At 40.7% G+C, this 24,393-nt stretch overlaps 1 protein-coding gene across 1 annotated transcript in view; it reads right to left on the bottom strand.

Moving 5' to 3' along the window:
- syngr3a (synaptogyrin 3a) overlaps positions 1–24,393 on the bottom strand; it is a 52,254-nt gene that overhangs the window by 18,252 nt on the left and 9,609 nt on the right. The window contains exon 2 of the mRNA XM_052022027.1: positions 9,114–9,348. Within this exon, the coding sequence (XP_051877987.1) occupies positions 9,114–9,348 (235 nt within the window). The remainder of the gene's footprint in view (positions 1–9,113; positions 9,349–24,393) is intronic.

The following is a 24,393-nucleotide window of genomic DNA, read 5'->3' as shown; positions in this document are numbered from 1 at the left end:
AGGACAGTTGTGTCTAATATTTCTCATGACATAGAAGGTGGCTATTCAGCCCATCAACTCTATGCCAGTTCTTGGAGCAATCCCATCAGTCCCATTCTCCTGCTTATTTCCCTTTAACCCAATCTCCCTCACATACCCATCAAATCCATCTGATTTTCCCACCAACTACCTAAGTGCAATTTACAGAGGCTAATTAACCTACTAGCATGTCACTGGAATGAGAGAATGGGAGAACTTTGGGGAAATGCAAACAGTAACAGAGGGAATGTGCAAACTCTACACATACAGCACCACAGGCCAGGATTGATCCTGGATCCCTGGAGCTGTGAGGAATCAGAACTAATTGTTGTTCCTCTAGGCCATCCTGGAATGGAGAGAAGGGGAAGATGTAATCAGGTGGTGACATCTAATTGAAGGTGGTGGAAGGTATGGAGGATGGTCTGTTGAATGAGGAGGCTGGTAGATGGAAGGCAAGAACATAGGGTATCCTATCCATGCTCTGGTGGGAGGAGATGGGTTAAGAGCAGAAGAGTAAGAAATGCAGTCTCTTCCACTCTCAGAAGTTCTACTCAGCATTCTGTGATGACATTGGCTCCTAGAGCCAACCGTTTTTGGATTCATCTTGATCGTCATGGGGTTTCCATCATGAAATGATGTCTAGATTTCTCTTGCTGTTTATCAGCACTCAAGATCCACCTGGAGTATTGTGTGTATAATTTCCATTATAATCAAATTCAATAGCAATATTATGATTGCTTACACAATTAAATTTAATTCTGCACTCATAATTGACATGTGGTGTAAGCCTCATATCCATTAATTTACACAGCACCCCCCCACCCCCCCCCCCCAATAGTCAGAGTTGTACAGCACAGAAACAGGCCCTTTGGCCCACCTTGTCCATGCCGACCAAGGTACCTATTTGAGCTAGCCCTATTCACCTGCATTTGGCCCCATCCCTCTATCCTACCCATGTACATGTCCAAATGTCTTTTAAACATTGTAATTGTACCCACCTCCACCCCTTCCTCTGGCAGCTCATTCCAAATGCCCCCACCCTCTGAAAAACTTGCACCGCAGATCCCCATTAAATCTTTTCTCTCTCACCTTAAGTAATGAAAAATATTAAGTGTTTTTGAAGTCAACGGAATGGAATTTCAGAAATAGATGTACAACTTATGTTATGTATCATGTCTAGGCAAAACAAGATATTACTTTAAAAAAGTCTGACAGTTTTAATGAAGCCAATCTATTGTTTCCTCTGTTTCCTTCCCATTACTAGCAGCCAACAGAACCCCTCTTTTTGTTGTTGAGGGGCACAGTCTTGCAGCACTTACCAAACATAATCAACCTTACTGACATTGTGAATAAAGTTGCCATTACTTGTACTTCTTTTTATACCTGGTTAAACCAGTTATGATTTTCAAATGACAGTGATGGTTATACAGAGATAACAGAATGGGAACTTTCTGCTTCATGGTTGCTTGGTTCCAAATTAAGGAAGCACATTAAAGTACAGTTTGCACAAAAGGAAGTGAAAATTCTAAAACTATAAGCTAGAAATGTTATACTGAACAAATCATATTTATTTGGGTGGGTCTTTGCACTAATCCCACTGTATAATTTTTGACCTCCACTTTTTTCAAACCCTACTTTAATCACTTGGCTCATTAGTGTATTTGCCAGCTGCGCTCAGCTCCTTCCCACTCTGCTCATCTCGTCCATTCTACCCCCACATTATTTTCCTGAGCAACCATTCATAGCAGGATCTACACAAATAAACATTAAATCATTAAATATGAGTTATAGAAATCCCCTATAATTTGCTCAGAACTACATCTGCCTAAATCTGCAGTCTTAAGCACAGCACCTTGATTTCATTTTGAGGTTACTGAAGCATTTTGTAGAATGTAGCAAGATTTATATTCTATATTATGGAAACAATATGAATTAAATAATTTTCTTTGTTGAAGCAGATTTTCTTTCAAGATAGTCCACTTACAATGAATATGCATCATTAAAAATTGTGTGCAGCACAGAAACAGGCCTCTCGGCCCCAGTCTGTATTGGCATTTATGTTGTACATAGTCCTCATCTAACTACTCCATTCTAACCTCATCAACATATCCTTACCCTCTCACTTCAGTTTCAAAGGGTCCACACCACACCCTGGCATATACTTTACTGAGGCAACACGTGGGAAGATTGGAAAAGTGGCCAAGCAGTAAATTCCTGTTCCCTGCAATAAGTGTGTGGTATTCACATCAAACAGGAATCTGACAAGTCACAGACTATTACTTCACAAAACAACTTTCTAAAAATAGAGCTGTTGATCCTATAAATCCTGTACAAATGAAGAATGAATCATTTGCAAGTTTACTTATTTTCAGTACAAGTTGGGCTAGAGTGAATTTCAAATAACATTTTTCAAATCCAGAAAGCATTAAAAAAATCAAATTTTAAAGCAATAATAGAATGCTAATAATTCATAGTTTTCAAGTTCATTTTTAATTGCTTAAAAGTTTTAAACAAATAATAATGTTTAGATGTTTAAATTATTTAATTAATTTTTAATATTTTTGAAAAGTGAGGAGACATCTGGCAAAAGCATTTTAGACAGTTTGCTGCCTAATTCATGTCTCAGTTGCCTGCCAATATTTTGTGGGCAGGACTTCTTCTGTCAGGCCTTGCCCTGCCCTGCAATGACATCAGCAGGGTTTTGCTGATGAGGCTTCAGGAAGGAAATTCTTAAAGGGCGAATGCACAGAAGCTATGTAAAGGTCAGTGGCAAGTGTGCATGGTTCACTATTGATTGGGGAATTCCAGGCCAATATAAAACATTACAAAAGCCATTTTGAAATATTATTCAGTTTACACTTCGTAAAAATTATATATGATTTCAAATTCCTTCTTTAATCAAATGATTTATAAACTGCTTTTGGTTCAGTTTGTCAATGATCTAAATAACATCCTTCAAATATATGCATTTGCCATGTAGTTTATAGTAAATTGCAGTTCCACATCTTAAAAAGAATTTGTTATTTCTGTGTCAAAGCCATTTAACTTGAAATTTTCCTTTAAAGGATCATCAGCAAGCAATCCAACTTAAAAGACAAAGACATAAAACAAGACAGTGTAATTCCTCTGAATAACTGTTGGTGGTAAGTATATGCCAAAGCTTTTGGGGCATTAAAATTACTGGCAGATAAGTTGGATTTGGGCATGCAAGGAATGACTACAGACCATAAGCCCATCAGCCCATCAGCCTCTTTCAGAATTGCCTCCCCTCAACAAATTTCTCTTTCCCCTTCCCCTCCAGTGTGCCTCCAGCTCTACAGCTCTGCCTTCAATACAATAATACCAAGCAAGCTTGTCACCAAACTCCAAGACCTAGGACTCAACACCTCCCTCTGCAACTGGATCCTTGACTTCCTAACAAATAGACCACAATCAGTGAGGATAGGGAGCAATTCCTCCAGCACGATTATTCTCAACACTGGTGCACCTCAAGGCTGCATCCTCAGCCCTCTACTCTACTCCCTATATATTCATGACTGTGTGGCCAGATTCTGCTCTAACTCCATCTACAAGTTTGCAGATGATACCACTGTTGTAGGCCGTATCTCAAACAGTGATGAATCGGAGTACAGGAAGGAGATAGAGAGCTTAGTGGAATGGCGTCATGACAACAACCTTTCCCTCAATGTCAACAAAACTAAAGAGATGGTCATTGACTTCAGGAAAGGGGGCGATGTACATACACCTGTCTACATCAATGGTGCTGAGGTCGAGAGGGTTGACAGCTTCAAGTTCCTGGGAGTGAACATCACCAACAACCTGTCCTGGACAAACCACGTGGATGCCATGGCCAAGAAAGCTCACCAGCGCCTCTACTCCCTCAGGAGGCTAAAGAAATTTGGTTTGTCCCCTTTGACTCTCACCAACTTTTACTGATACACCATAGAAAGCATCCTATCAGGACGTATCACGGCTTGGTATGGCAACAGCTCTGCCCAAGACCGCAAGAAGCTGCAGAGAGTTGTGGACACAGCCCAGTGCATTACGGACACCAGTCTCCCCTCCTTGGACTCTGTCTTTACCTCTCATTGTCTTGGTGTAGCAGCCAGCATAATCAAAGACCCCACCTTCTCTCCTCTTCCATCGGAGCCTGAGGGCACGTACCACCAGACTTAAGGACAGCTGCTATCCCACTGTGATAAGACTATTGAACAGTTCCCTTATACAATGAGATGGACTATGACCTATGACCTCATGACCTCACGATCTACCTTGTTGTGACCTTGCACCTTATTGCACTGCACTTTCTCTGTAGTTGTGACACTTTACTCTGTACTGTTATTTTTTTTACCTGTACTACATCAATGCACTCTGTACTGACTCAATGTAATTGCACTATGTAATGAACTGACCTGTAAGACCGGTTTGTAAGACAAGCTTTTCACTGTACCTCGGTACAAGTGACAATAATAAACCAATTCCAATTAATTTCCAGATGGTATATATTTATGTGCATTCTGATCATTTTTCAGTACCTTGCTCACTTAATCCCTTACTATCGATGTTGATGCCGTCGGGTTGGAGACTACAAAGATGGAATATGAGATGTTGCTCATATTCTGTCTTGGTAGTGTCCAACCTGAAGGCATCAACATCAATTTCTCTAACTTCCAGTAACCACTCCCCTCTGTTTTCCCTCCCCCCCTTCTGTTTTCCCTCCCCCCCTTCTGTTTTCCCTCCCCCCCTTCTGTTTTCCCTCCCCCCCCTTCTGTTTTCCCTCCCCCCCCTTCTGTTTTCCCTCCCCCCCCCTTCTGTTTTCCCTCCCCCCCCTTCTGTTTTCCCTCCCCCCCCTTCTGTTTTCCCTCCCCCCCCTTCTGTTTTCCCTCCCCCCCCCTTCTGTTTTCCCTCCCCCCCCTTCTGTTTTCCCTCCCCCCCCCTTCTGTTTTCCCTCCCCCCCTTCTGTTTTCCCTCCCCCCCCTTCTGTTTTCCCTCCCCCCCCCTTCTGTTTTCCCTCCCCCCCCCCTTCTGTTTTCCCTCCCCCCCCCTTCTGTTTTCCCTCCCCCCCCCTTCTGTTTTCCCTCCCCCCCCCTTCTGTTTTCCCTCATTCCTCTGGGTCACCTCATCCCTTCTCTTTCCCCTCCCCTGCCCTCATGACCTACCCATCACCTCCTTCTGGTTTCCCACTTCCTTCCCTTTATTCCATGTCTACTGACCTCTCCTATCAGATTCCTCTTCTTCAGCCCTTTGCCTCTTCCACCTATCACCTCCCAGTGCAGACAGTACAAAGGTCACCTATCACCCGCCAGTTTGTGCTCCTCCCCCTCCCTTTTTATTCTGGCTTCTGCCCTCTTCCTTTCCAGCCCTGATGAAGGCTCTCAACCCAAAACGTTGACTGTTTATTTCCCTCCATAGATGCTACCTGACCTGCTGAGTTCCTCCAGCATTTTGTGTGCGTGTTGCTCCATATTCCAGCATCTGCAGAATCTCTTGTGGCTAGCTTGGCACTTTAATTTTTTTTCCACATAGCAATGTGATATCTTTGTATGTTAGTGTTTTTTTTGTAATTGGAATTTACCTAAGAAAGTTTTCTATCATGTTTTCTTTTAAGCTCCGATCATGCTTTCTAAACTTGAGACCGTGACAGGCAATAAACAAAAGATTTTTTTCAATAAATGTGTAAAAATAGATGTGTGAAAGCAAATGGGTAGGATATGGTACTTAATCATGATTATGCTGGCATCAAAGTGTTTCTCCCCCATATGCAACTACTGACTCACTGTGACACAGATCCGGCGCACAGCTATAATCAGTTGGAAACCCTGCACCAACTCCCCAAGACCTGGAGCAGTACTTTTGAAACACAAACATAAAACTGTTTAATTCTTTTTTTGTTTAATTAGAATACATTCTGTCAAGACTTGTTAGTTCCTTGGATACCCTGATTATGTTACTATTTAGCATTAACATCGTAGAGAAAATCAGAGTTGTAAGTCATAAAAAATTAAGCTGCAAAATAATATTCATTGAAGTTTAATCTTAAAAGGAAAGAACACGAGGATTAGTAATACTTAAACATTTTCTGTCACTTCTTCAGTTATTGTGAAATTATACCATACTTTCAAAATATACATTCATGTAGAAAGAACTGTATTGAAAGGTGTTGGTGTTCACACTTGTGACTGAAATGAATAGATAACAATGATATAAGAGGAAGCTTGCGATATTAAGATCATGATCATAAGAAATATAAGCAGGAGGCCATTTGGCCCCATGGGCCTGCTCCCTCATTCAGTAAGGTCATTGCTGATCTCTTACCTTCGTGACACTTTGTTGCACTAACCCCCTTGGATATGGGGTTAGTGCAGCAAAGTGTCACTAAGGTAAGGGAATCAGCTATGCTCTCACTGAATGAGGGAGCAGGCCCATGAAGCCAAAAGGCCTCTTGCTTACATCTGAATGCTGAAACTTCCTCTTGTAACATTGTCCTTTCTGTTGTAACTTCTTGCTACAACAGAAGGCTTCTATTCGTCGTTAACTCTCTGCACCCTACATGGCCAAATCATAACACATAGCAGCAAGTAGTACAAGCCACAATCAGATACAAACCAAACAATTTAGCATGGTGCAAGCAGAACATACATGTTGAATAGCAAAACTGAGCCAAAGGTATTGACTGAAAGGTGATATTTAGTAGAAGCTACAGAATAATGAAGTTCAGAAGGCAATGAGTTGTGCTAGAATAAAAGACAGTCAACTGTTGAAATTTTAAAAAAAGTTTTGTGTTTGACCTTGGCTATGACTTTAAGCTGATTGAAGCACAATCAATTCTGATGGGCACCTGACCTCTTAGGATAACTAGGTCACCAGGTTATTAGGAGTCAGCCAGATTGTATGTGATTAGAGTCACAGATTGTCCAGACCAGGCAGTGCTGACATACTTCACAGAGCTACTTAGAATACAAAGCATAGAAACAGGCCGTAGGACCTAACCGGTCCACCCATACATTTATGATCCATTCAGACCTCTTCCCATTCTTCCTTATCTAAGTCTATCAGCGTAAAACTATATGTCCTTCTCCATCATATGTTCATCTAGCTTCAAGTTAAGTATGTCTACATCAGTCTCCACCACTATTCACTGTGGCAGCCAGTCCATGGATAACAAGGGCTCTTTTGAATCCCCCTTAGTTTATAGGTGATTATCTTATATTGACAGTTTCTATAACTTTGCTCTTTCCCACAAGAGGAACCATTCTCTGCTTCATTAAAACCTTAGACCTTTATTAGGTTATGCATCAGCCTTTAGATCCATATTTTATCTTCAGTGCACATAAAAGATACCTTGGTTTTATTTTGAAACAAGCTACAGAAATATCCCACATATCTTGGCCAATATTTGTCTCTAAATTAACATCACAAAGGGTCATCTAGTAATGTCCATTAATGTATCTGGGTCATTGATATGCACAAGTTAGCTGCTGTGTTTTCCTATGAACAGTAACCTCACTTCAAAAGTACCTCATTGGTTGAAAAGCGTTCGGAATGACCATAAATAACTGAAGTATAACATTATAGCTATTTCTAAAACATGTCTTAAAGGCACCATTCATTGCTGCAGGCTTTTCAAATGAGGCAGAGAGCAGATCAAAAAGGAAATGGTGGGGGTGGGAATGGATATCAAAATATTAGTTATGAAAATGAGGATCAAGAAAAGTGGCCATACAGGTTCAACAGAGAAAAGGGGCAATCACACCACTGATACTGCAACACTGACCCACATGAAAAGTCAGAAGAAGGCAGAAGTGCAAAAATAGGCAAACCAATCTGAAATGCAAAAGCAAAAGATCAGTAAGGCAGATGATACCCTATTATTCACCGGAAATCGAAGCACTGTAAAAGGTAGAGAGGACACAAAATTCTTAAAATATCTCCAGGAATCCTTTCTTTTTTTTAAGCTACCATAATAGCAAACTCAATAATGGGGAATTTGTGGATACTGAGCTGCGGGATGCGGCATCAATTCCAGAGTAATTTTATAATGGGTGATCATAATTCCATTAGATTGAGCATAATTATGGAAAGGGAAAAAGACAGATCAAAAAAGATAGGGCCCTAGTGAGACTGCATCTGAAATATTGTGAACACATTTGGTCTCCTTACCTCAGGAAGGACAGAGGGAATGCAATGAGTATTCATCAGCTTGATTCCTGGATGGGAAGTTTGTCATTTGAAGAGAAATCGACCAGAGTGGGACTCAAGTTCTCTTGCATTTAGAAGAATGAGAGGTAAATCTTACTGACACAAATTCTTACAGGGTTTGACAGGGTAGAGATGTGTGAATGATGTTTCCACTGGCTGGTGTGCCTGGGGTTACAGTCTGAAGATAAGGCTATTCAGGACCAAAATGAGAAGACATTTCTTCTCCCGATGGATGGTGAATCTTTGCAATTCTCCACTCAAAAGGGCTGTGGAGACTCGATCATTGAGTATATTCATGGCAGTTACTAGGCTGGTTCAGTACATGTTAAATGTCACCCAGATGATATCAGATTTGAGCCAAATATATTCCACAACAGGTGGCACTGGTATACTTTTGCCTAAGAACTTTAGTGAATCAGTAGGATTGTTATGACAGTTTGGAAATGTGCCTTGATGACAATCTACAAGATACCAGAACTTATTGAATTCTGTTTCCCAACTTGGCATGATGAGATATGAACTCACAGGGGCTGAAATTAGTCCTTGGTTGCATGTGCTAAATGTGTAATATAAAAATGAAAACAGGTCAGTTTCATTTGGCTCAGAATGTACATGTGGCACAAGCCACTGCGGGGAAACTTCTACATCACTGAACCCCACATCCAGTACTCCTTTCCCACTCCAGATCATATGATGTTCTTATAAACAAGTTCAAGATTTGTAAATGATTACAAATTATGGGGAAAGATTTCTGCTTTCACTATCTGTGGAAGATCCATAATTGCAAAACAATAATAAAACTTTGCATAAGAAATGCAATTGAACATAAAGAGTTGCTTATAACTTTACAATTAGAAATAGTAGAAGCCTTTCCCCTTTGCGACTCGTATATCTACCTGAAAGTCCCAGGTCTCCCATTACAACATGTTTCCTGTCCTTTACACTGCTCATCTGTGGGAAGTAGAAGTCCAGGGTGAGGTACAGGATGCATATGAAGAAGGCCATGATCCCAATTGCAATGCCATAGTTGCAGGCGTTGTCATTTTTATTGAAGACACAGTAAAGTTGATTGTTGCCTTTATTGACATAGCCTTCATTCACTATGGAAGCAAATACAACGATGGAGAAAACCTGTGGAAGAAGGAATGAAGATGTGTGAATATAAAGAATTAAAGCTTTGTGTGTCAACAAAAGTAACAGTTCCAAGCAAGGAAGTCCTAGAACCCCAAGTACTTCACAGCACAAAATTTGATAATAAGGATCAATGAAGTTCATTTCTGCCCCTTTATCCCTCATCAAACTGAATATGCAATAGGGAGGTGTGTTTACAGGAGTAGGGAACTAGGAAAGAACTTCTCCCACGCTGCAGTTTGTATGATTAAATGAAAACCCCTCTTTACTGAGTCTGATGCAGGCAATGTGTTAAAAATGTTGGTTCTGAGCAGATATTTGCACAGTGTGCTGTGAGGTGCTTCCAAAACACTGAGCGTTCTGATCTTAGCCTGTTCAAATCTCTAAGGCTCCTAGCTTTGAGTTGTTCCTTCACACAGAACTGATTTCAAACCAGCATCTAAGGAAAAGAGGTAATAAAATTGACATACATCCTGTGGCCAGGTGAGATGTCATTAGAATACCACATGACCAAGCTTCCAGGAATTCTTCCTACCAAACTTGACGAGCCTAGGTCCCTGTAGTTTCACATTGTAGTTTGACTATAATCCATTTCAGGAGGTGTCCATTGGAAATTTACAATGTTCACCATCTATCCTAGCGGTGGCCTGCAGATTCTGATGTTGTGGCTATTGAGTAGAAACCTCTGATCCAGGCCCTATTATTTTCATAAAACAGTTCAAAATAAACACCAAAACTGCATCAAAGCATTCTCTGAAGCACATGATTTAAGTGACGTAATACCTAGATTAAGCACGGTTGCTTATTTCTGGCCTGAATATACTGGATTAGCCAGCGCCGCCTTTCCTTACAACCCTCTGGATCAATTTAACAGCCTATGATAACAGCAACAACATAAACAGTTACACCAACTGATGCAGCTACTGGAGAGAGGAAAGGATGATCAATTTTATTTGGGGACTAATTCCCAACTAGAACACAGATATTTTAAGTAGAAGTGCTTGTTCCCAAGTTGCTTTGAGAGAATGCCTGCTCATTCCAAAGTTATCAATTAACAGTCCAAATCACTATCCCCTACAAGGTTTTAATGGACTGATCACATTAGTGGGATAAGGGATAAGGTTTATTTTGAAACTCAACTATAAATGAGGTTTGAGATTCAAAAGGATGCATTAAAATTCCCCAGTTGCAGAATCAGGCATGACTCATGCTAGTAATGAAACAGTGAAGCCTTGCCTCTGGCATACAGCAGGCCATGTGGTCCTCCACATGTCTATTTTGTTGTTTTTCTGGTGTCTGTGGCATACAGACACCAGAGGAAACTCAAAACATAAGCAATTTGTTTTCTTTCTGTTATTAAACAATTTTCTCAGAAAGAGGAGATCATTTGGAAATCAGAATACTAAATATGTTAATTGTTGCTTTCTGCTTTCCAAATATACATGTAACATTCTGTAGGTTGCTGTTCCGTAACATTTTCAAAATCATATGTCCAATCTAACTTAAAATATGGAGACCTTTGAAACCTATCACCTTAATAGTTACATAACTTAGTTTGTACAGTAAACTAAATTTTTAAAAAATCTCTTCATAGACTAGTTTTAATACTGATTGTACCTACATATCTGACAAAACACCCTCCCTTTTCTGTAAATGGAGAAAGCTCATGACCTACTTATAACTAGACGGAGACACATTAAATTGGGTCCCTATTTCTATGCTGATTCATTCAAACTTCCAGGATATTCCCAGCATGTAGCTGAGATTTCCCACCTTTAACTCTAAATTGTCACTTATAAATTCGGTCCATGGACAAAACTTTTGCATTAATGCTTTAAGATTTGTTTCATGTGACTAATTGCTGACTAGTGTAGCAACAGAGTTTGGGCACAAAGTTACAGGAGGTGGCTTTTCAAAAGAAAGAGACCTGCTGTCTGGAATGTATTTAATAAATGAAATATCTTTGTTGATGGCTTAAATTACCAACCATTTCCCGTATTTTAGAGGCTGGAGGGGACAACTATGTTGTGAGACAGTGTTAACTCTGGAAAAGTGTATAAAATTATGCAAAACTGGCTAGAAAAGCTGTATGGCCTTCAGAAGGATGGATGTCCAGTGAAGTGTGAGATAATGAGCACAAAAGCGAAAAGTACTGATAAGATGGAAGGTTGTTGCAAATGTGATGAACAGCAAGACAAGTGGCTGAAAAGGAAACACCGTGCTCATGGAAAAATGTGTGTGTGACATGGATTGCAAAATCATTTCTACAAACAGAGTATGAGGGAAAGGTTAACAAAAGTCAATAGATGGATGGGATGAGCTGACCAGAGTCAGATTCACAGAGGCACTTGAGAATATTGTACCTGGTGTCAAAAAGAACACCTGCTGAATATACCTACACCAAGATATTGGTGCAAAAGTAACCAGAGACATTTCTACTTGACTCTGGAGTGAAATGTAAAGTCCTCACCAAGCATGCCATTAATTTCAAGGCAGTGGAGGTGAAACCAAAAAGTACCTCATTGTCAATATATATCAAGACTACACTGAAGCCTACTAGGAGATGCTCTTTGAAGTTAGTGAACATGAGGTATCCAGAGAGGTGTGGATTTCAATATGGAAAAATGACCTACACTTGGAATTGGCAGAGAAAAGCAGAGTAACTGGCAGGATTAAGAAAATTGCTTCAACAGAGTCAATCCTTTCAACCGTGCAACTTGCAGATGAACATGCAGATGTTTTTTTTTTGTGGAAAAAAAACTAAAATCCAAATAGCATCTAGCCCTAGACGAGAAGAAGCAACCAGTGTACACCCACCAAGGCATGTTTCAACAACTCTCAACAAGCAGCTTAAAGTTGAGTTGGAAAGACTGACATACTGATGCCAGGGACATGGAGAACCCCTAGGTATCCGGTTGGTGTGGGTTGAGAAATCATTTCGTTACCTCAATTAAATCTACTTGGCTAGATTTAAGAAGTCTTAATGGAGCTCTCAAGAAGAGTCACCCCATCTGAAGATGATAATGTTTAGCCAAATCTCTGTAGAGTAAAAAATTTCCAGTGAACTGCATGCAAAAAATAAGCTTTGTCATGAAAATGAAATGTGCTGCTAACTGTTTCTCTAACTATCCCCATTACCCATTTGGTCTCAGGAATATTCCCTTTGTTCTATCATTTCCTCCCCCACCTTCTCTGGTTCTGAAAACTAAACTGTTTTTCTCTCTTTTCCTGTACTGATAAAGGGTCCCAGATCTGAAATATTATCTGTTTCTCTTTCCACAGATACTCCCTGTCCTGCTCAGTGTTTCCAGCATTTTCTGTTTTTGTATGAATTTTGGCATAAAGCACTTGATGAGCAGAGTTTCAAACCAAACTCATTTCGACCTCACATGAGAGATGAACTGGGCACTTGAGGTAACCTGATCTTTGGAGTCAAAAGGGTAATTGTAACCAAGCTACAAAAGAACAAGATGGTAAAACCCATTTATTCCTCATTTCTGGGAGTTTTGCTTCTGTAGAATGAGAGAAAACATCTACCAGCCAAGGAGATCAGAAACTGTATGCAGAAATGTGAAAGCTGCTGATCTCTCAAAAGGAACCAAAGGAAACGTATGAAGTCTCAGACAGCCCTGGGGTAAAAATCAGGTCAGATCAGTTACACCTGGATGGGAAAATGTATCTGATGATAGATGACTAATTTTCAACATTCTGGGAGATAGACTTTTAGAAAACACCAGTAATCAATATCTTTGAATTAAGAATATCTCAGTTTGCCAAATGTAGCATCCCTGAGATGTTGATCACTAATAAAGGATCACTATTCACATCAGACAACTTAGTGAGGTTCTCAAAGAACTAATAGTTTGATCACCCAGACAATATAATGTCATTTTCCACAGTATATTGGAAAGGCAGAGAACATTGTTGAGGTGTCAAGGAACTGCTGAAGGTAGCTAAATCTCACACTCAGACCCTTGCTACAACATCTTAGACTTCCACAGTACCTCAACCCAAGAACAATAAGTAGTCCTGTGCAGAGGCTTAAGCGAGGAACAGAAACTACTCCTAACAACAGAAAGGCTGTTGGACCAGAAATGTAAAACAAAAGATGGATAACTGGAAGTGGCTAAAAGAGGAAAAGTACATTCCACAGCTGAGGTGCCACAGACTTGCCACTGCTAAGAACTGGAGGCACAGTAAGGATGAAGTTCACATTGACTAACTCGAAATGTGGTGGAAGACAAATGCTGACTTGACAGTCACCACACCCTGGATCATACAGGACACAATGGAGAAGGGCATCTCATATCAGAGGAACAAATGCCATTTTGGGAAGACCACTGAGGAGTTTTTTTTAATCCAATGTGCAAATGGACTCACCAGTGACCTGCAGAACATGAACACCACAATTCAACAGGCCCCTGGAGAATAATAACCAGTCAGGACCAGATCAGGAAGGACAATCGTCAACCCAATTATCTCCGAAACTCTCTGCCAAATGGGGAATGTAACATGTGTGCCATGGTAATTTCAATTTGTGGACAATAGTTGTCCATTTAATAATTGAAGGATTGTTTCATGTGACTAGCTGCTGGCTATCATTGCAACAAGGTTTGTGGTCAGCCTTCTAGATGGAATCTTTGGAGACGAAGCAACTGTAAGAATGCCCGCTCACTCTGAAAGTTGCTTCATGAATAAAGTGCCTTTAAGGGAGATTCTGAGATGTGCTGCAATGCACAAACGATACAAGAGTGATGCTGACAGACTTTCAGTGCAATTTTCCAAAGCTTGGACACCAAAAGTGGGGACTTGGAGTTTCAGTTGGCTCCTCCAGACCGCTGAATACCAAAGGCATTTAAATAATAGGCACCAAACTAGGAAGATTTGATTGAATTGTGAAAAATGAACAGAAAGTGTTTCTGCCTGACTTTTCCTGCCACAATTCCACAGTCCTTCCCCCCAACCCTATCCTCATCATTTATACACTGCTAATAGGCCATATAAAGCCTTCCCTGGTGACTGAATTCTGCACCAGTAGAGTATCTGTACAATACATTGTGCAGCATTATTGTAATACGGGCACAGCAGCAAGTAATGATTGAGAGTAATTACAGCCTTATGTCTCAGTTCCAGTGTCATTATTCCCCTTCACAAGAGAACTCCCTCTAATCAACATTATTATAATGTTGGAAATACCACTGATAAGTTAATTTGGAGATCTACAGACCTACTTCCAGAACAAAACAATAATTAACTTTTTATCCTTCCAAAGTTACTGCTTAATTCTGCAAAGAGGCACTGTCCAGTCAGTGACCATTTGGTCGTTAAGCATGGTGAGGAAAGTGTATGTGCATTGTGAAAACAAAAAAAAAATCATGAGAATAATATACGACTGTACAAATAAGCAGGCAGTTTTAACATTATGTGGCAGTGCTCCACCAAACTCCACTATCCGATGATTTAGAAATCCTGATGAATTGGTGTCCAACTCACTGGGGCCCTGTTCCCATGCTTCTTAGGGCCCCAGTGACTATAAAAGGACCATGGGAACCGGGGCCTCAGGGAGTTTATGTTTCCAGTGTTCCCTTTAAAGTCACCTGGTTCAATGAAAAATTTTTCTTACCTGTGTATCAAATCTAAAAAAGAGTGAATTAAAGGTAGGCTGGGGTCAGAGTTATACAGTGCAGAAAGAGGCCCTTTGGCCCATCATGTCCATGCTGACCTTTTTGCCCATCCACATGAATCCCATTTGCCCACATTAGGATGGTATCCTTCAATGTCCTGCCTACTGAGGTGTTAGTTTAAACAAAAATAACAACATCCCTAGTCCAGAAAATCTGAAGTCCAAGGGTGCCAGGTTCTCAGAATTTTACAGTGTTGCTAGATCTTTGTCATGTGAAGCACTGTCTCTGTAATGAGGTTAACTGCACTTGGAAACAAAATTGCTAGGGGGCTGGCCAAGGCATAGAACACAAGAGCAGAGAAGTGATCCTGAAACTACTTAAAAGATTAGCTCAGCCACCCAGTTCTGGCTACCACAACATCAGCAGGATGTGAAAGCATCACCAGACTGTGTGAAGAAAATCTAGGATGTTGCTGGGACTGAGGGGACCTTGGTTGAGGTGGGGTTGAGACAGAGAGTGAGGGAGGGAATGGAGATGTGCAAATTTATGAGAGGCTGAGACAGGGAGGAGCCATTTCCCTTCATGGAAGGATCAATAACAATGGTGTGGACTTGACAGAAGGATTAGGGGAAGATAAAGGATTACTTTCCCTCATCCAAATAGTGGTTGGGGTCTGGAACCCAATGACTAGAAGCCTTCGTCCCAGTTTCAGTCATATACTGGTCCCCTGCTTAGCACTGCCCTGCAGAGCTCTGTGTTCTTAGTCCTCCAGTCTGAACACTCACAGGAACTTACCATATTTCGTCGGGCTGCCCACTGAGAACCCTTGTTCTCCGGCAACCTCACAGCAACACATCACTCACGGCTTAGTGCGGAGTTGCTACCTGTGAGGGATGGGGTGGGTGAGCTGCACTGCGATAGAGTCATAGAGTAATACAGCACGGAAACAGGCCTTTTGGCCCATCTCATCCATGCCAACCAAGATGCCCATCTTAGTCCCATTGCCCACATTTGGCAAGATGTGGGGTTCAGGGCTGCTCCTCAGCCGTTGGGGAGAGAGTGGGCCATCGCTGGGGACTGGCACCACCTGCTCCGTGTGTGGACAGACCCCGTGGATCCTAGGGTCTCTCTCCATATCCTGTGGGATGTGATGGAAGCTGGGGTCTCCTCCTCCTCTTTGTTTGGCTGCACGAGCTCAGTGGCCAGTGACCACTGTTGAACTTGTTGCTATGGAGAAATCTCTGGGCTGGGGAGAGCAGTGTCCATCACATCTGTGCATGGAACAGGTGCCGCCCATCCCCAGCAATGGCCTGCGCTCGCCACAGGGCCAGGGTGCAGCCCTGAACCCCACATCTCAGTGCTGAGCGGCAGCTCTGCTTGCCCAGCCCTCACTGGCAGCCTCTCCACACTGAGCTGTGGGTGAGTCATCGCTGGATTTGTGCCCGGTTGCCAGCACAGCAGCAGTCAGGGCAGGGAGTTCACACCTGGGGGTGGGGTTCCCGGCACAGCAGCACTGTCAGTGATGCTATAATCACCCACCTTGGTGCTGGTTCTTGGAGTGCTCTCGTTCCTGGGAACACTTGCACTATGTGTACTCAGAAGAGCACCTGAAATGCTGCAACTTATGATCCACAACCAGAATTGTGAAGTGAATTTAATCTAAATAACCCTTTTTTGCCAGTAGTCCATGATGGGCTTAATGGCCTCCTTCTATGTCCAAGTTTATATGATTCTGTTAAATCAATGACATTTATAGAATTGTCATTAGATAAGTTACTATTTAGAAAACAAAATTGAGAGATAATGTGATATTATTTATAATCCTAACTTTTCAAACTCTAAAGAAACTCTCTTCTATGCTTCTTTTGGAAAATGGTACTGCATGATGTCGTACTAAACATTCCACCATCCTTAATAACACATCCTGGATTATTTATCGGTAATTTATATTCAATTTTAGCCCAAGTACTTTGGGTATGATCAAAAATGAAGAGTTCCAGTGCACAGTAAGAAAGAGCTTGCACATCTCCCAACCTCAGCCGTCCCAAAACATTTCAATGTCAAAGAAACATTTGTGTAGTCACTTCCTAATGCACTGAAACACAATAGTTAATTTACACACAAAGTAAGATTTAAAAAAACATGAAAAATACACCTAATGTGGTTTATAGATGTAAACATAAATATTGGCCAAGACTAGAGGAATTCCCCAATTCTTCAAGTACAGTTATGGGAAATTTAAATGCATCAAAATGGGGAAATAGGGCTTCTATTCAAAATGTCATAAGGACAGCACTGCCAATATGTCACATGCTTTTTTACTGAGATCCAAAACTCTGCTTCTCATATCCTTATTCACACCAAGTCCTCTTGGTTCTCTGCCGCATGGACTAAATGCATGATACAGTACCATATGGACGTTCCACTCCACTTCTTCTGCTCACTGACCACATCACCTAATGCTCCAAGTTAAAGTTCTCATCCTTGTTTCCCAATCCCTCCACAGACTCATTCCCCCTTCTCTGGAATATCTTCCTACCCCATATCTGCACTCCTCCACTTCTGGCTTCTGCATCAGCCATTAATTTAATTGCTTCACAATTGAACGCTGTGCCTTCGGCTGCCAAGGTTCCAAGTAGTCCTGAAATTGCCCCTTAAATTGTACCACTCATTCTAAACTTTTGGTCATCTGCCTAAATAATCCTCTGATAGCTTGGTGTCTAACGTTGTGTTTCATAAGGCTCCTGTCAAGCTTCCTGACAAGTTTCACTACTTTAAAAGACACTTCATACATACAATTTGCTGCTTCTGTTTGGTGTGGGGCTTGAACCCACAGCTATCTTGCTGAGTGGCAAGAATGCTACAGTCTGAGCTTCTTGTAGCACATCTTAATCAGAGAGACATACAGCACGGAACCAGGCTCTTTGACCCACTGAATCCTTGCCAATTGTCAGCACCTATGTTATGTTATTCCTACACTAATCCCTTTTTGTCTCACATAAAAGATCACAAAACCAGCAAAGTTATAATGGGATGGAAATGAGCCCTGCCCGATAAAGAACCATCCACCAAAAGTAAAAACATTGTTCCTATGCCCACCATAAAAGGCTAATAAATTCTGGGGTAGAAATTTGGCCCATGTTATAGGTGCTAAATGCATGATAGATTCTGCTTCCAAAGTTTGGTTCCAATGGAAATTTCATTGAATGTGCTGAGCTACCATATTAAACATTTAGTGTGTGTGACCGAGGATTAATTTCTACCCCCACGTCTTTTTACATCTCTTCAAGACTCTGCATATTAAAGTTGTAAGAAACTTTTAAGTGTTATTGCTATAATGAATTAAGAGCAGAGGTATGGCAAGATCTCCGAAGTTAAATCACTGGAGACTGTAGGAACTGTCTGTGAGTCATGGACTTATGCATATAAAACAAATGGCATTTGAAACTGTAGCTGTTCTGAGTCACAATATCAGTGGTGTTTAAAATAACTTGTTTAAAGATGGCCAAAAGAAAAATTGGTAACTACTCTCATGTGTGTTAAACACTTCAGATGATAAATTGACTCCAATTTAGAATTGTATTCGTCACAAGACACTTCCAGCAGATTCCATCACTCACCTTGTTAATGTAGCTAAAGTAGTGAGTACAAAAGAATAAATTCATATGCATTAGATTTGTTGAGAGAGAAATTGATGCGTAAAGCCCAATTTTTTTTTAAGACATCACAAAAGCCATCGTGGGTCAATAAATAGTAGGAAGGACACAGCCCCCCTTTCCCACCACCCCTGCCCCCAGCTGTTCTATTTGAAGGGATCATTAACTACGTGCAGGTTATTGGTGGTTAATATCTTTTTACTATTGTGGCAGTTCTATAAAGGATTTGTGCTTGCCAGAGCTGATGTGGCATGCACTGAAGGACTTCAAGGTATCCACCCGAACCTGTTGATACCAGATGTGGATGCATAAGTAGGCTTTCTCCTTGCAACAGAACATAATGGGAGCATGAGCAAAGAGAGGGTTGGAGAAGAAAGAGGAGGAGGATTGTTAGCAGGAGGCCCCGTCACTCCAGAGTGGGTTCACGAAGTAATCCTCTTATCTGAACCTCAGCAAGGGATATCACATGAGATGTCTGCAACTCATTGAGGAGGTCTTCACATCTTGCACTTTGCTATGCAGTGTTGCTTAAGGAACATCACAGTCACACTCCATCCAAAGACAGCAGGCTACAACTCATACATTTTCCAGAGACCAACAGACAGAGAGACCAGACAGCATTGCAAGAAATGCTGGCTTCTTCACCGTGCAGGCTGTTTTTGACTACAGGGAGATCACTGAAGCTGCCACATGTCAACTGTGAGAGGTTCTACTAAGAAAAGTGATTCTACTCCCTCAGTGTCAACTTGGCATGTAATGATAGATAGTGAACTGTGCAGATCGATGCTCAGCATCCTGGCACAATGTCTTCATTGTGGCTCTGCCAGTTGTATCTGAATGGGCAACTTACCTCCTTCATGTATGCGTTTCCATTGTATGTTTGCTTCATGTTGGTATATAAGCTATGAACCTATAATGGGTCTACAATAAAACCAATCTCTGAAGACTGGCAGCAAAAAACTCTCTCGATGCAATGGCGCACGTCACCTCCAACAGCTTCTATGGGAGTGGAGCTAATCTTCAGACTAATAGGAACCTGTTCAACTTACAGTGACTACACTCCATAACCAACCCAATCCCCATCTTTTCCTATCCTTCAGAGAACAAGTAGACAATAGTTTGAAGCTCTGTGTCTGAATATGTGCAAAACTTATGTAAACTATTGTCTACTTATTCAATAAAGGATATGAAAGGATGGGGATTGGGGGGGTTGGTTGGGGGAGTATAAGGAAGGGGATGCTGAAAGCCTCAGATCTCATAAAACCAGGGTGGAAGCAAGCCATCCTCAATCCTGAGGGACTGCTTAAGAACATGTGGCTGCTGTTATACTGGGTTTGTACCTATTGTTTGACCAACTGTCCTCTGTGTTAGATATTTTTACATTGTTAACGCTGACCGAGTTGCTGCTGTTGGAGTAGGCACATGGAAAAAGAAATGCTCCATCCCCCTAAGTTCTATGTTTTTATAAAGAACGGTTAAATATACCTGCTATCTTCAATTATCTTACAGAGATAGAGAAATACTAATATACTCTCCATCACTGACCACCACAGCGTTTGCTTGACCATAATACCGAAATAATGCTACAATATAACCTCCCAAATGCCAAACTTTAAATAAAAAGTCATTTTCCATACAAAGTCAGCTAATCACTCGAGGTACCTTTGCTTGTCTTGTTACTTTTATGCAGTAGCTGCATCGTGACTGATGAAGGATTGCTGACCTTGATTGCAGCAATTGAACATGGTCTTGGAGTGTAACCCAAAGCATGACTCGAAGGCTTGCCTGCACCACCTCTGCCTCAGAGGCAGCTGTTGTGACTGACTGGCTGACAAGTTATGGTGAAAGCCCAGTGGAATGGCAGTGGTAGGAGATGAATGCTGCCTTCCCGATAAAGGAGATCACCTTTGTGCTCCATGTGACCACTGCCATTCCCCCAGGACTGCAGCCCAGCAACCCTGTATTCTGTGGAAGGGAAAATTGCTGGATTGCTATGAGCAGTACAATCCCCATGGTAATCCACAGCCACACTGGTGGCAGTCTGAAATTGTATTCCAGAAGTCTGAGCTTCCACTGAAACACCCAGACACTGAACATCTGCTGCTTGCACTGCAAAGTCACCCATCTAATGCTGTATTATAGTTGAGCCCATCAGTGTAGACTTTGATGCTATAAAAGGGAGGCATCCAAACTCCATGTAAAGCTGGTGACAGACTTCTCTATGCTCCTTGACATTGAACATATGCTTCTCAATTCACCTGGCATTTCACTGAGCTCACCCTTCAGTAAGCTCCCACAATGGAGTCTTCATCTGTGTTTTCTGGCATAGAATTTATGAGCTGGTATCTGTGTAATTTTTGTCCCCTGCTCTGGATGCAGGCCTCTTGTGCTCCCATCATGTGCAGATGTCACCTCAGTGCAAGCCTCGAAATGTTTCACATTACCAGCCTCCATACTGGTGAATGCAAGTGCAAAATCAGACATTGCCTACACAATCTTTATTGCAATGTGTACACTGTTTGCCCAGGCTGCCATTCTTTGATAAATTCTGCAATATTTCATTCAAACACCCACACCCAAAGGACCTAGAGAGCTACAGCAGTGGCTGGCAGTCTCACATTGTCTACTGGAAACTAATTTTTGACCACTTTTACTTGGGCAATTATCTTTAGCAATGCAATGCGTGGACTGTGAATGGAATATCTTAATGTACAGTAAACAGTAAATTAGTTTTAAATGTTAATTTGTTCACCTTTATTAAGAATGGACTGGAGGCAATTCAAAAGAGATTTACTGGGGTAGTTCCTGAGATGAGAAGATTGTCCTATTAGGATTGGCTTAAATATTTACATCTTTGGAGTTTAAAAGGATCAAAGGTGATCTTATTGACATTCATAAGATTCTGTTAGGGCATGACATGGTAGATATTGAGATGTTTCCACTGGTGAAAGAATCTCAAACAACAGGATACACTTACAAGATGTGTGTGCAGACCTATAAAACTGTGGTATGTAGGAAGTTCTTCTCACAGATAATGGTGAACCTCTGGAATTCTCTACCCCAGAGGGTTGTGGAGGCAAGTTCTCCAGAGGTATTTAAAGAGGACACAGATACATTTTTGAAAGATTGGGGAATTGAGGGCTATGTGTAGCTGACACAGAAGAGGAGCTGAGGCCAGGGGCAGATCAACTATGATTATACCGAATAGTGGGGCAGGCTTGAGAGGCCTGGTGGCTGGTTCCTGCTCTGTGTTCTTCTATATGATCCCAAGAGTACAATAACCACAGATAATTTATCACTACTAGTAAAACATCAAGTTATTTGCAACACATATTAGGCCATTTTTGAATGGTTTCCAAAATGATCTTTATCTATAGATGACAATCTACAAGATAAAGGTTTCAAAAAAGCCAACAAACTCAAATAAAACAATGTTGATCTACTTGTTAAACCTTAACAAAGGCCAAGGACCAATGCTAATGATTTGATGTATCCAAATATGTTGATTTCCTTTTACTTTTCTCTGAATTCTATTACTCTTTTAGGATAACATTTTGTCAAAGCTAAAACCTAATGGGCTCAAGTATAAAAATTTGGAATAAAAGTGCAACAGGACACTATCTTGTCATGACCCAAGTTGTAGTTGTGGCTATTATTTCATCAACTACTTCAGGGCTAGGTGTGGTACTAATGTACACAGTTTTTACAAGAAGGGGTCAAGTAAGCTCCAGTGCTAAAAACACAATTCAGTGGCTAACTTAAGGACATTTAAATTTTCCTGGGGGCATTTTCAAGCATTTCAGTGTGTGCTATAATTTTTTTTTACCTCCACCAAGTTGTCCATCTCCTGAACACCAATAAAGCAGATGACAATCAAAATAAAACTTAAAACAAAAATAAACTTTTTTTCCCTATTTGCCTGAACAGCCAATTATCTCATATTCTTATCTATACCGGATTGATAATTCACCAATACTATTATAAATCACAAATGTGGTGGACTTTACAACAGTCACTTTGCTTCAAAGATACTTCATTTTCAATGAAAAAGTTTGGGATGTCCCAAGACCACAAGACTATTTGTATAGTCTTTTTTCTAAAAAAAACATTGATGTTTTCACAAAATAGGAGTTTGATGCCCAAAAAATACCAAAGATTCCCAGCTTTGCCAACTTGTTTACTGCTTCAATTATTTATCTTGCATAACTGTATTTACTGCATTCTAGAAACAAATGTCATACATTATAAATGATAAATACTGAAATGGGGAAGACAATTAAGTGCTTTATGGTCTAACAAATGAATCTGATTTGAATAACATTTTAATTCTTTGCCAGGTTTCCAAAGATCAATAAGTATTCTTTATTAAGAGCCCAGTAGATAAATTGCAATGAAGGAAGGCTTTCTAGGATATTACTTAAAATGAGGAGTATGCACTGTTAATTGTATTAAATATTATCAGTATTTATACACTGTAAAGTGCATTTGAATCTCATACTATTAAACTGTAAATCTCACTGAAGAAAGGAGCTCAATTATAAAAATATGATTCACCTTCAAACTTTCATTCTGACCTGCTACAGAGCAATAATTAATTTTCTGCTAATGTGCATTCAATTATACACTTCACTGTTGGATTAAAAGTTCAGAAGAAACATAGTTTTGAGCCCCAGCACAAGTAGTAAAACCAGAGGACAAATATGTACAAGACTACTATGTCAGTTAGTCAAAAAACATCTGGATAAATCACACTGTACAGATCTGTGGAAGCACTGGGTGGCACATTGGTGTGTTCGACCAAGGCATAGACTCATGTACAATAACAGTTCACAATAAGGATACAAATAAAATTCCCATCCAAAAGTTATCAAATTTAAGATCCTGTGCATGTTCCTGGCTGCAAATCTATGCAAAGGAAATGTTAAAAATCATTATCAGTGTGCAGCAAAAATAAACCATTGTAGCAGCGGTGATGCAGAAACAGCAGCACCACAAGTACAATAAAGACTAGAAACTCCCAGCTTCAACAATGCGATTCTTTACTAGAAAAGCACGCAAGCCATTCTAAACAAGTGGACGGTCAACAGAGGGGCTGCGACTGGATGAAGTGCGAGCTTAAAGTTCTGTTCTATTGCGCTTGTAACACAGCCCCCATGTGCTTGGGCCTTCTTGACCCAAGACTTGTTGTCAGTCAATGCTGTGTTCATGTCATTGGCAAGGGACCATTCCCTAAACACAAAATCAAAAATCATTGTGTTTCACCAAATAAAACTCAGGAGTTTTATTTTTCCTTACCTACTTGAAATTGTATCTGTTGAAAACCATATTACATTTGTGCATTACACTAACAAGCACATTAAAGATCATTGATGCATATGAAACAAGCATTAAAATCATATTTGCACTTCAAGGTCAATATACGTATGTTTATCTGGAATTAGAATGATTGCATGGTACTTGATCAAATATCTGTTACTATATTATTCAATTTAAAAAAAAACATCACTGAGCAAGGTTCAGTAGAAGTTCCCAGAATATCTCCAGGGGAACAATATTAGAGTTTTGTTTCCATGGTAACCTTTAGGGAGTTAGGGATGCAATATCAACTGTATGGAAAAATTGGATTAAATAACATAAAGGATATGAATTACAAGCTCAGAAATTATAATTAATCCAAATCAAAAGTGTGCTCTAGATTAAAATAATCAAAAGAGGACATTTTTCCTTATCACCTGCTCTCACCACCTCCCCCACCCTCCAGGCAC

The sequence above is a fragment of the Pristis pectinata genome, chromosome 8 (genome assembly GCF_009764475.1).
Source record: "Pristis pectinata isolate sPriPec2 chromosome 8, sPriPec2.1.pri, whole genome shotgun sequence".
In the NCBI taxonomy this organism is placed as follows: domain Eukaryota; kingdom Metazoa; phylum Chordata; class Chondrichthyes; order Rhinopristiformes; family Pristidae; genus Pristis; species Pristis pectinata.
Note: the sequence above shows the minus strand (reverse complement) of the source record. Positions and strands in the feature narration are given on the sequence as shown.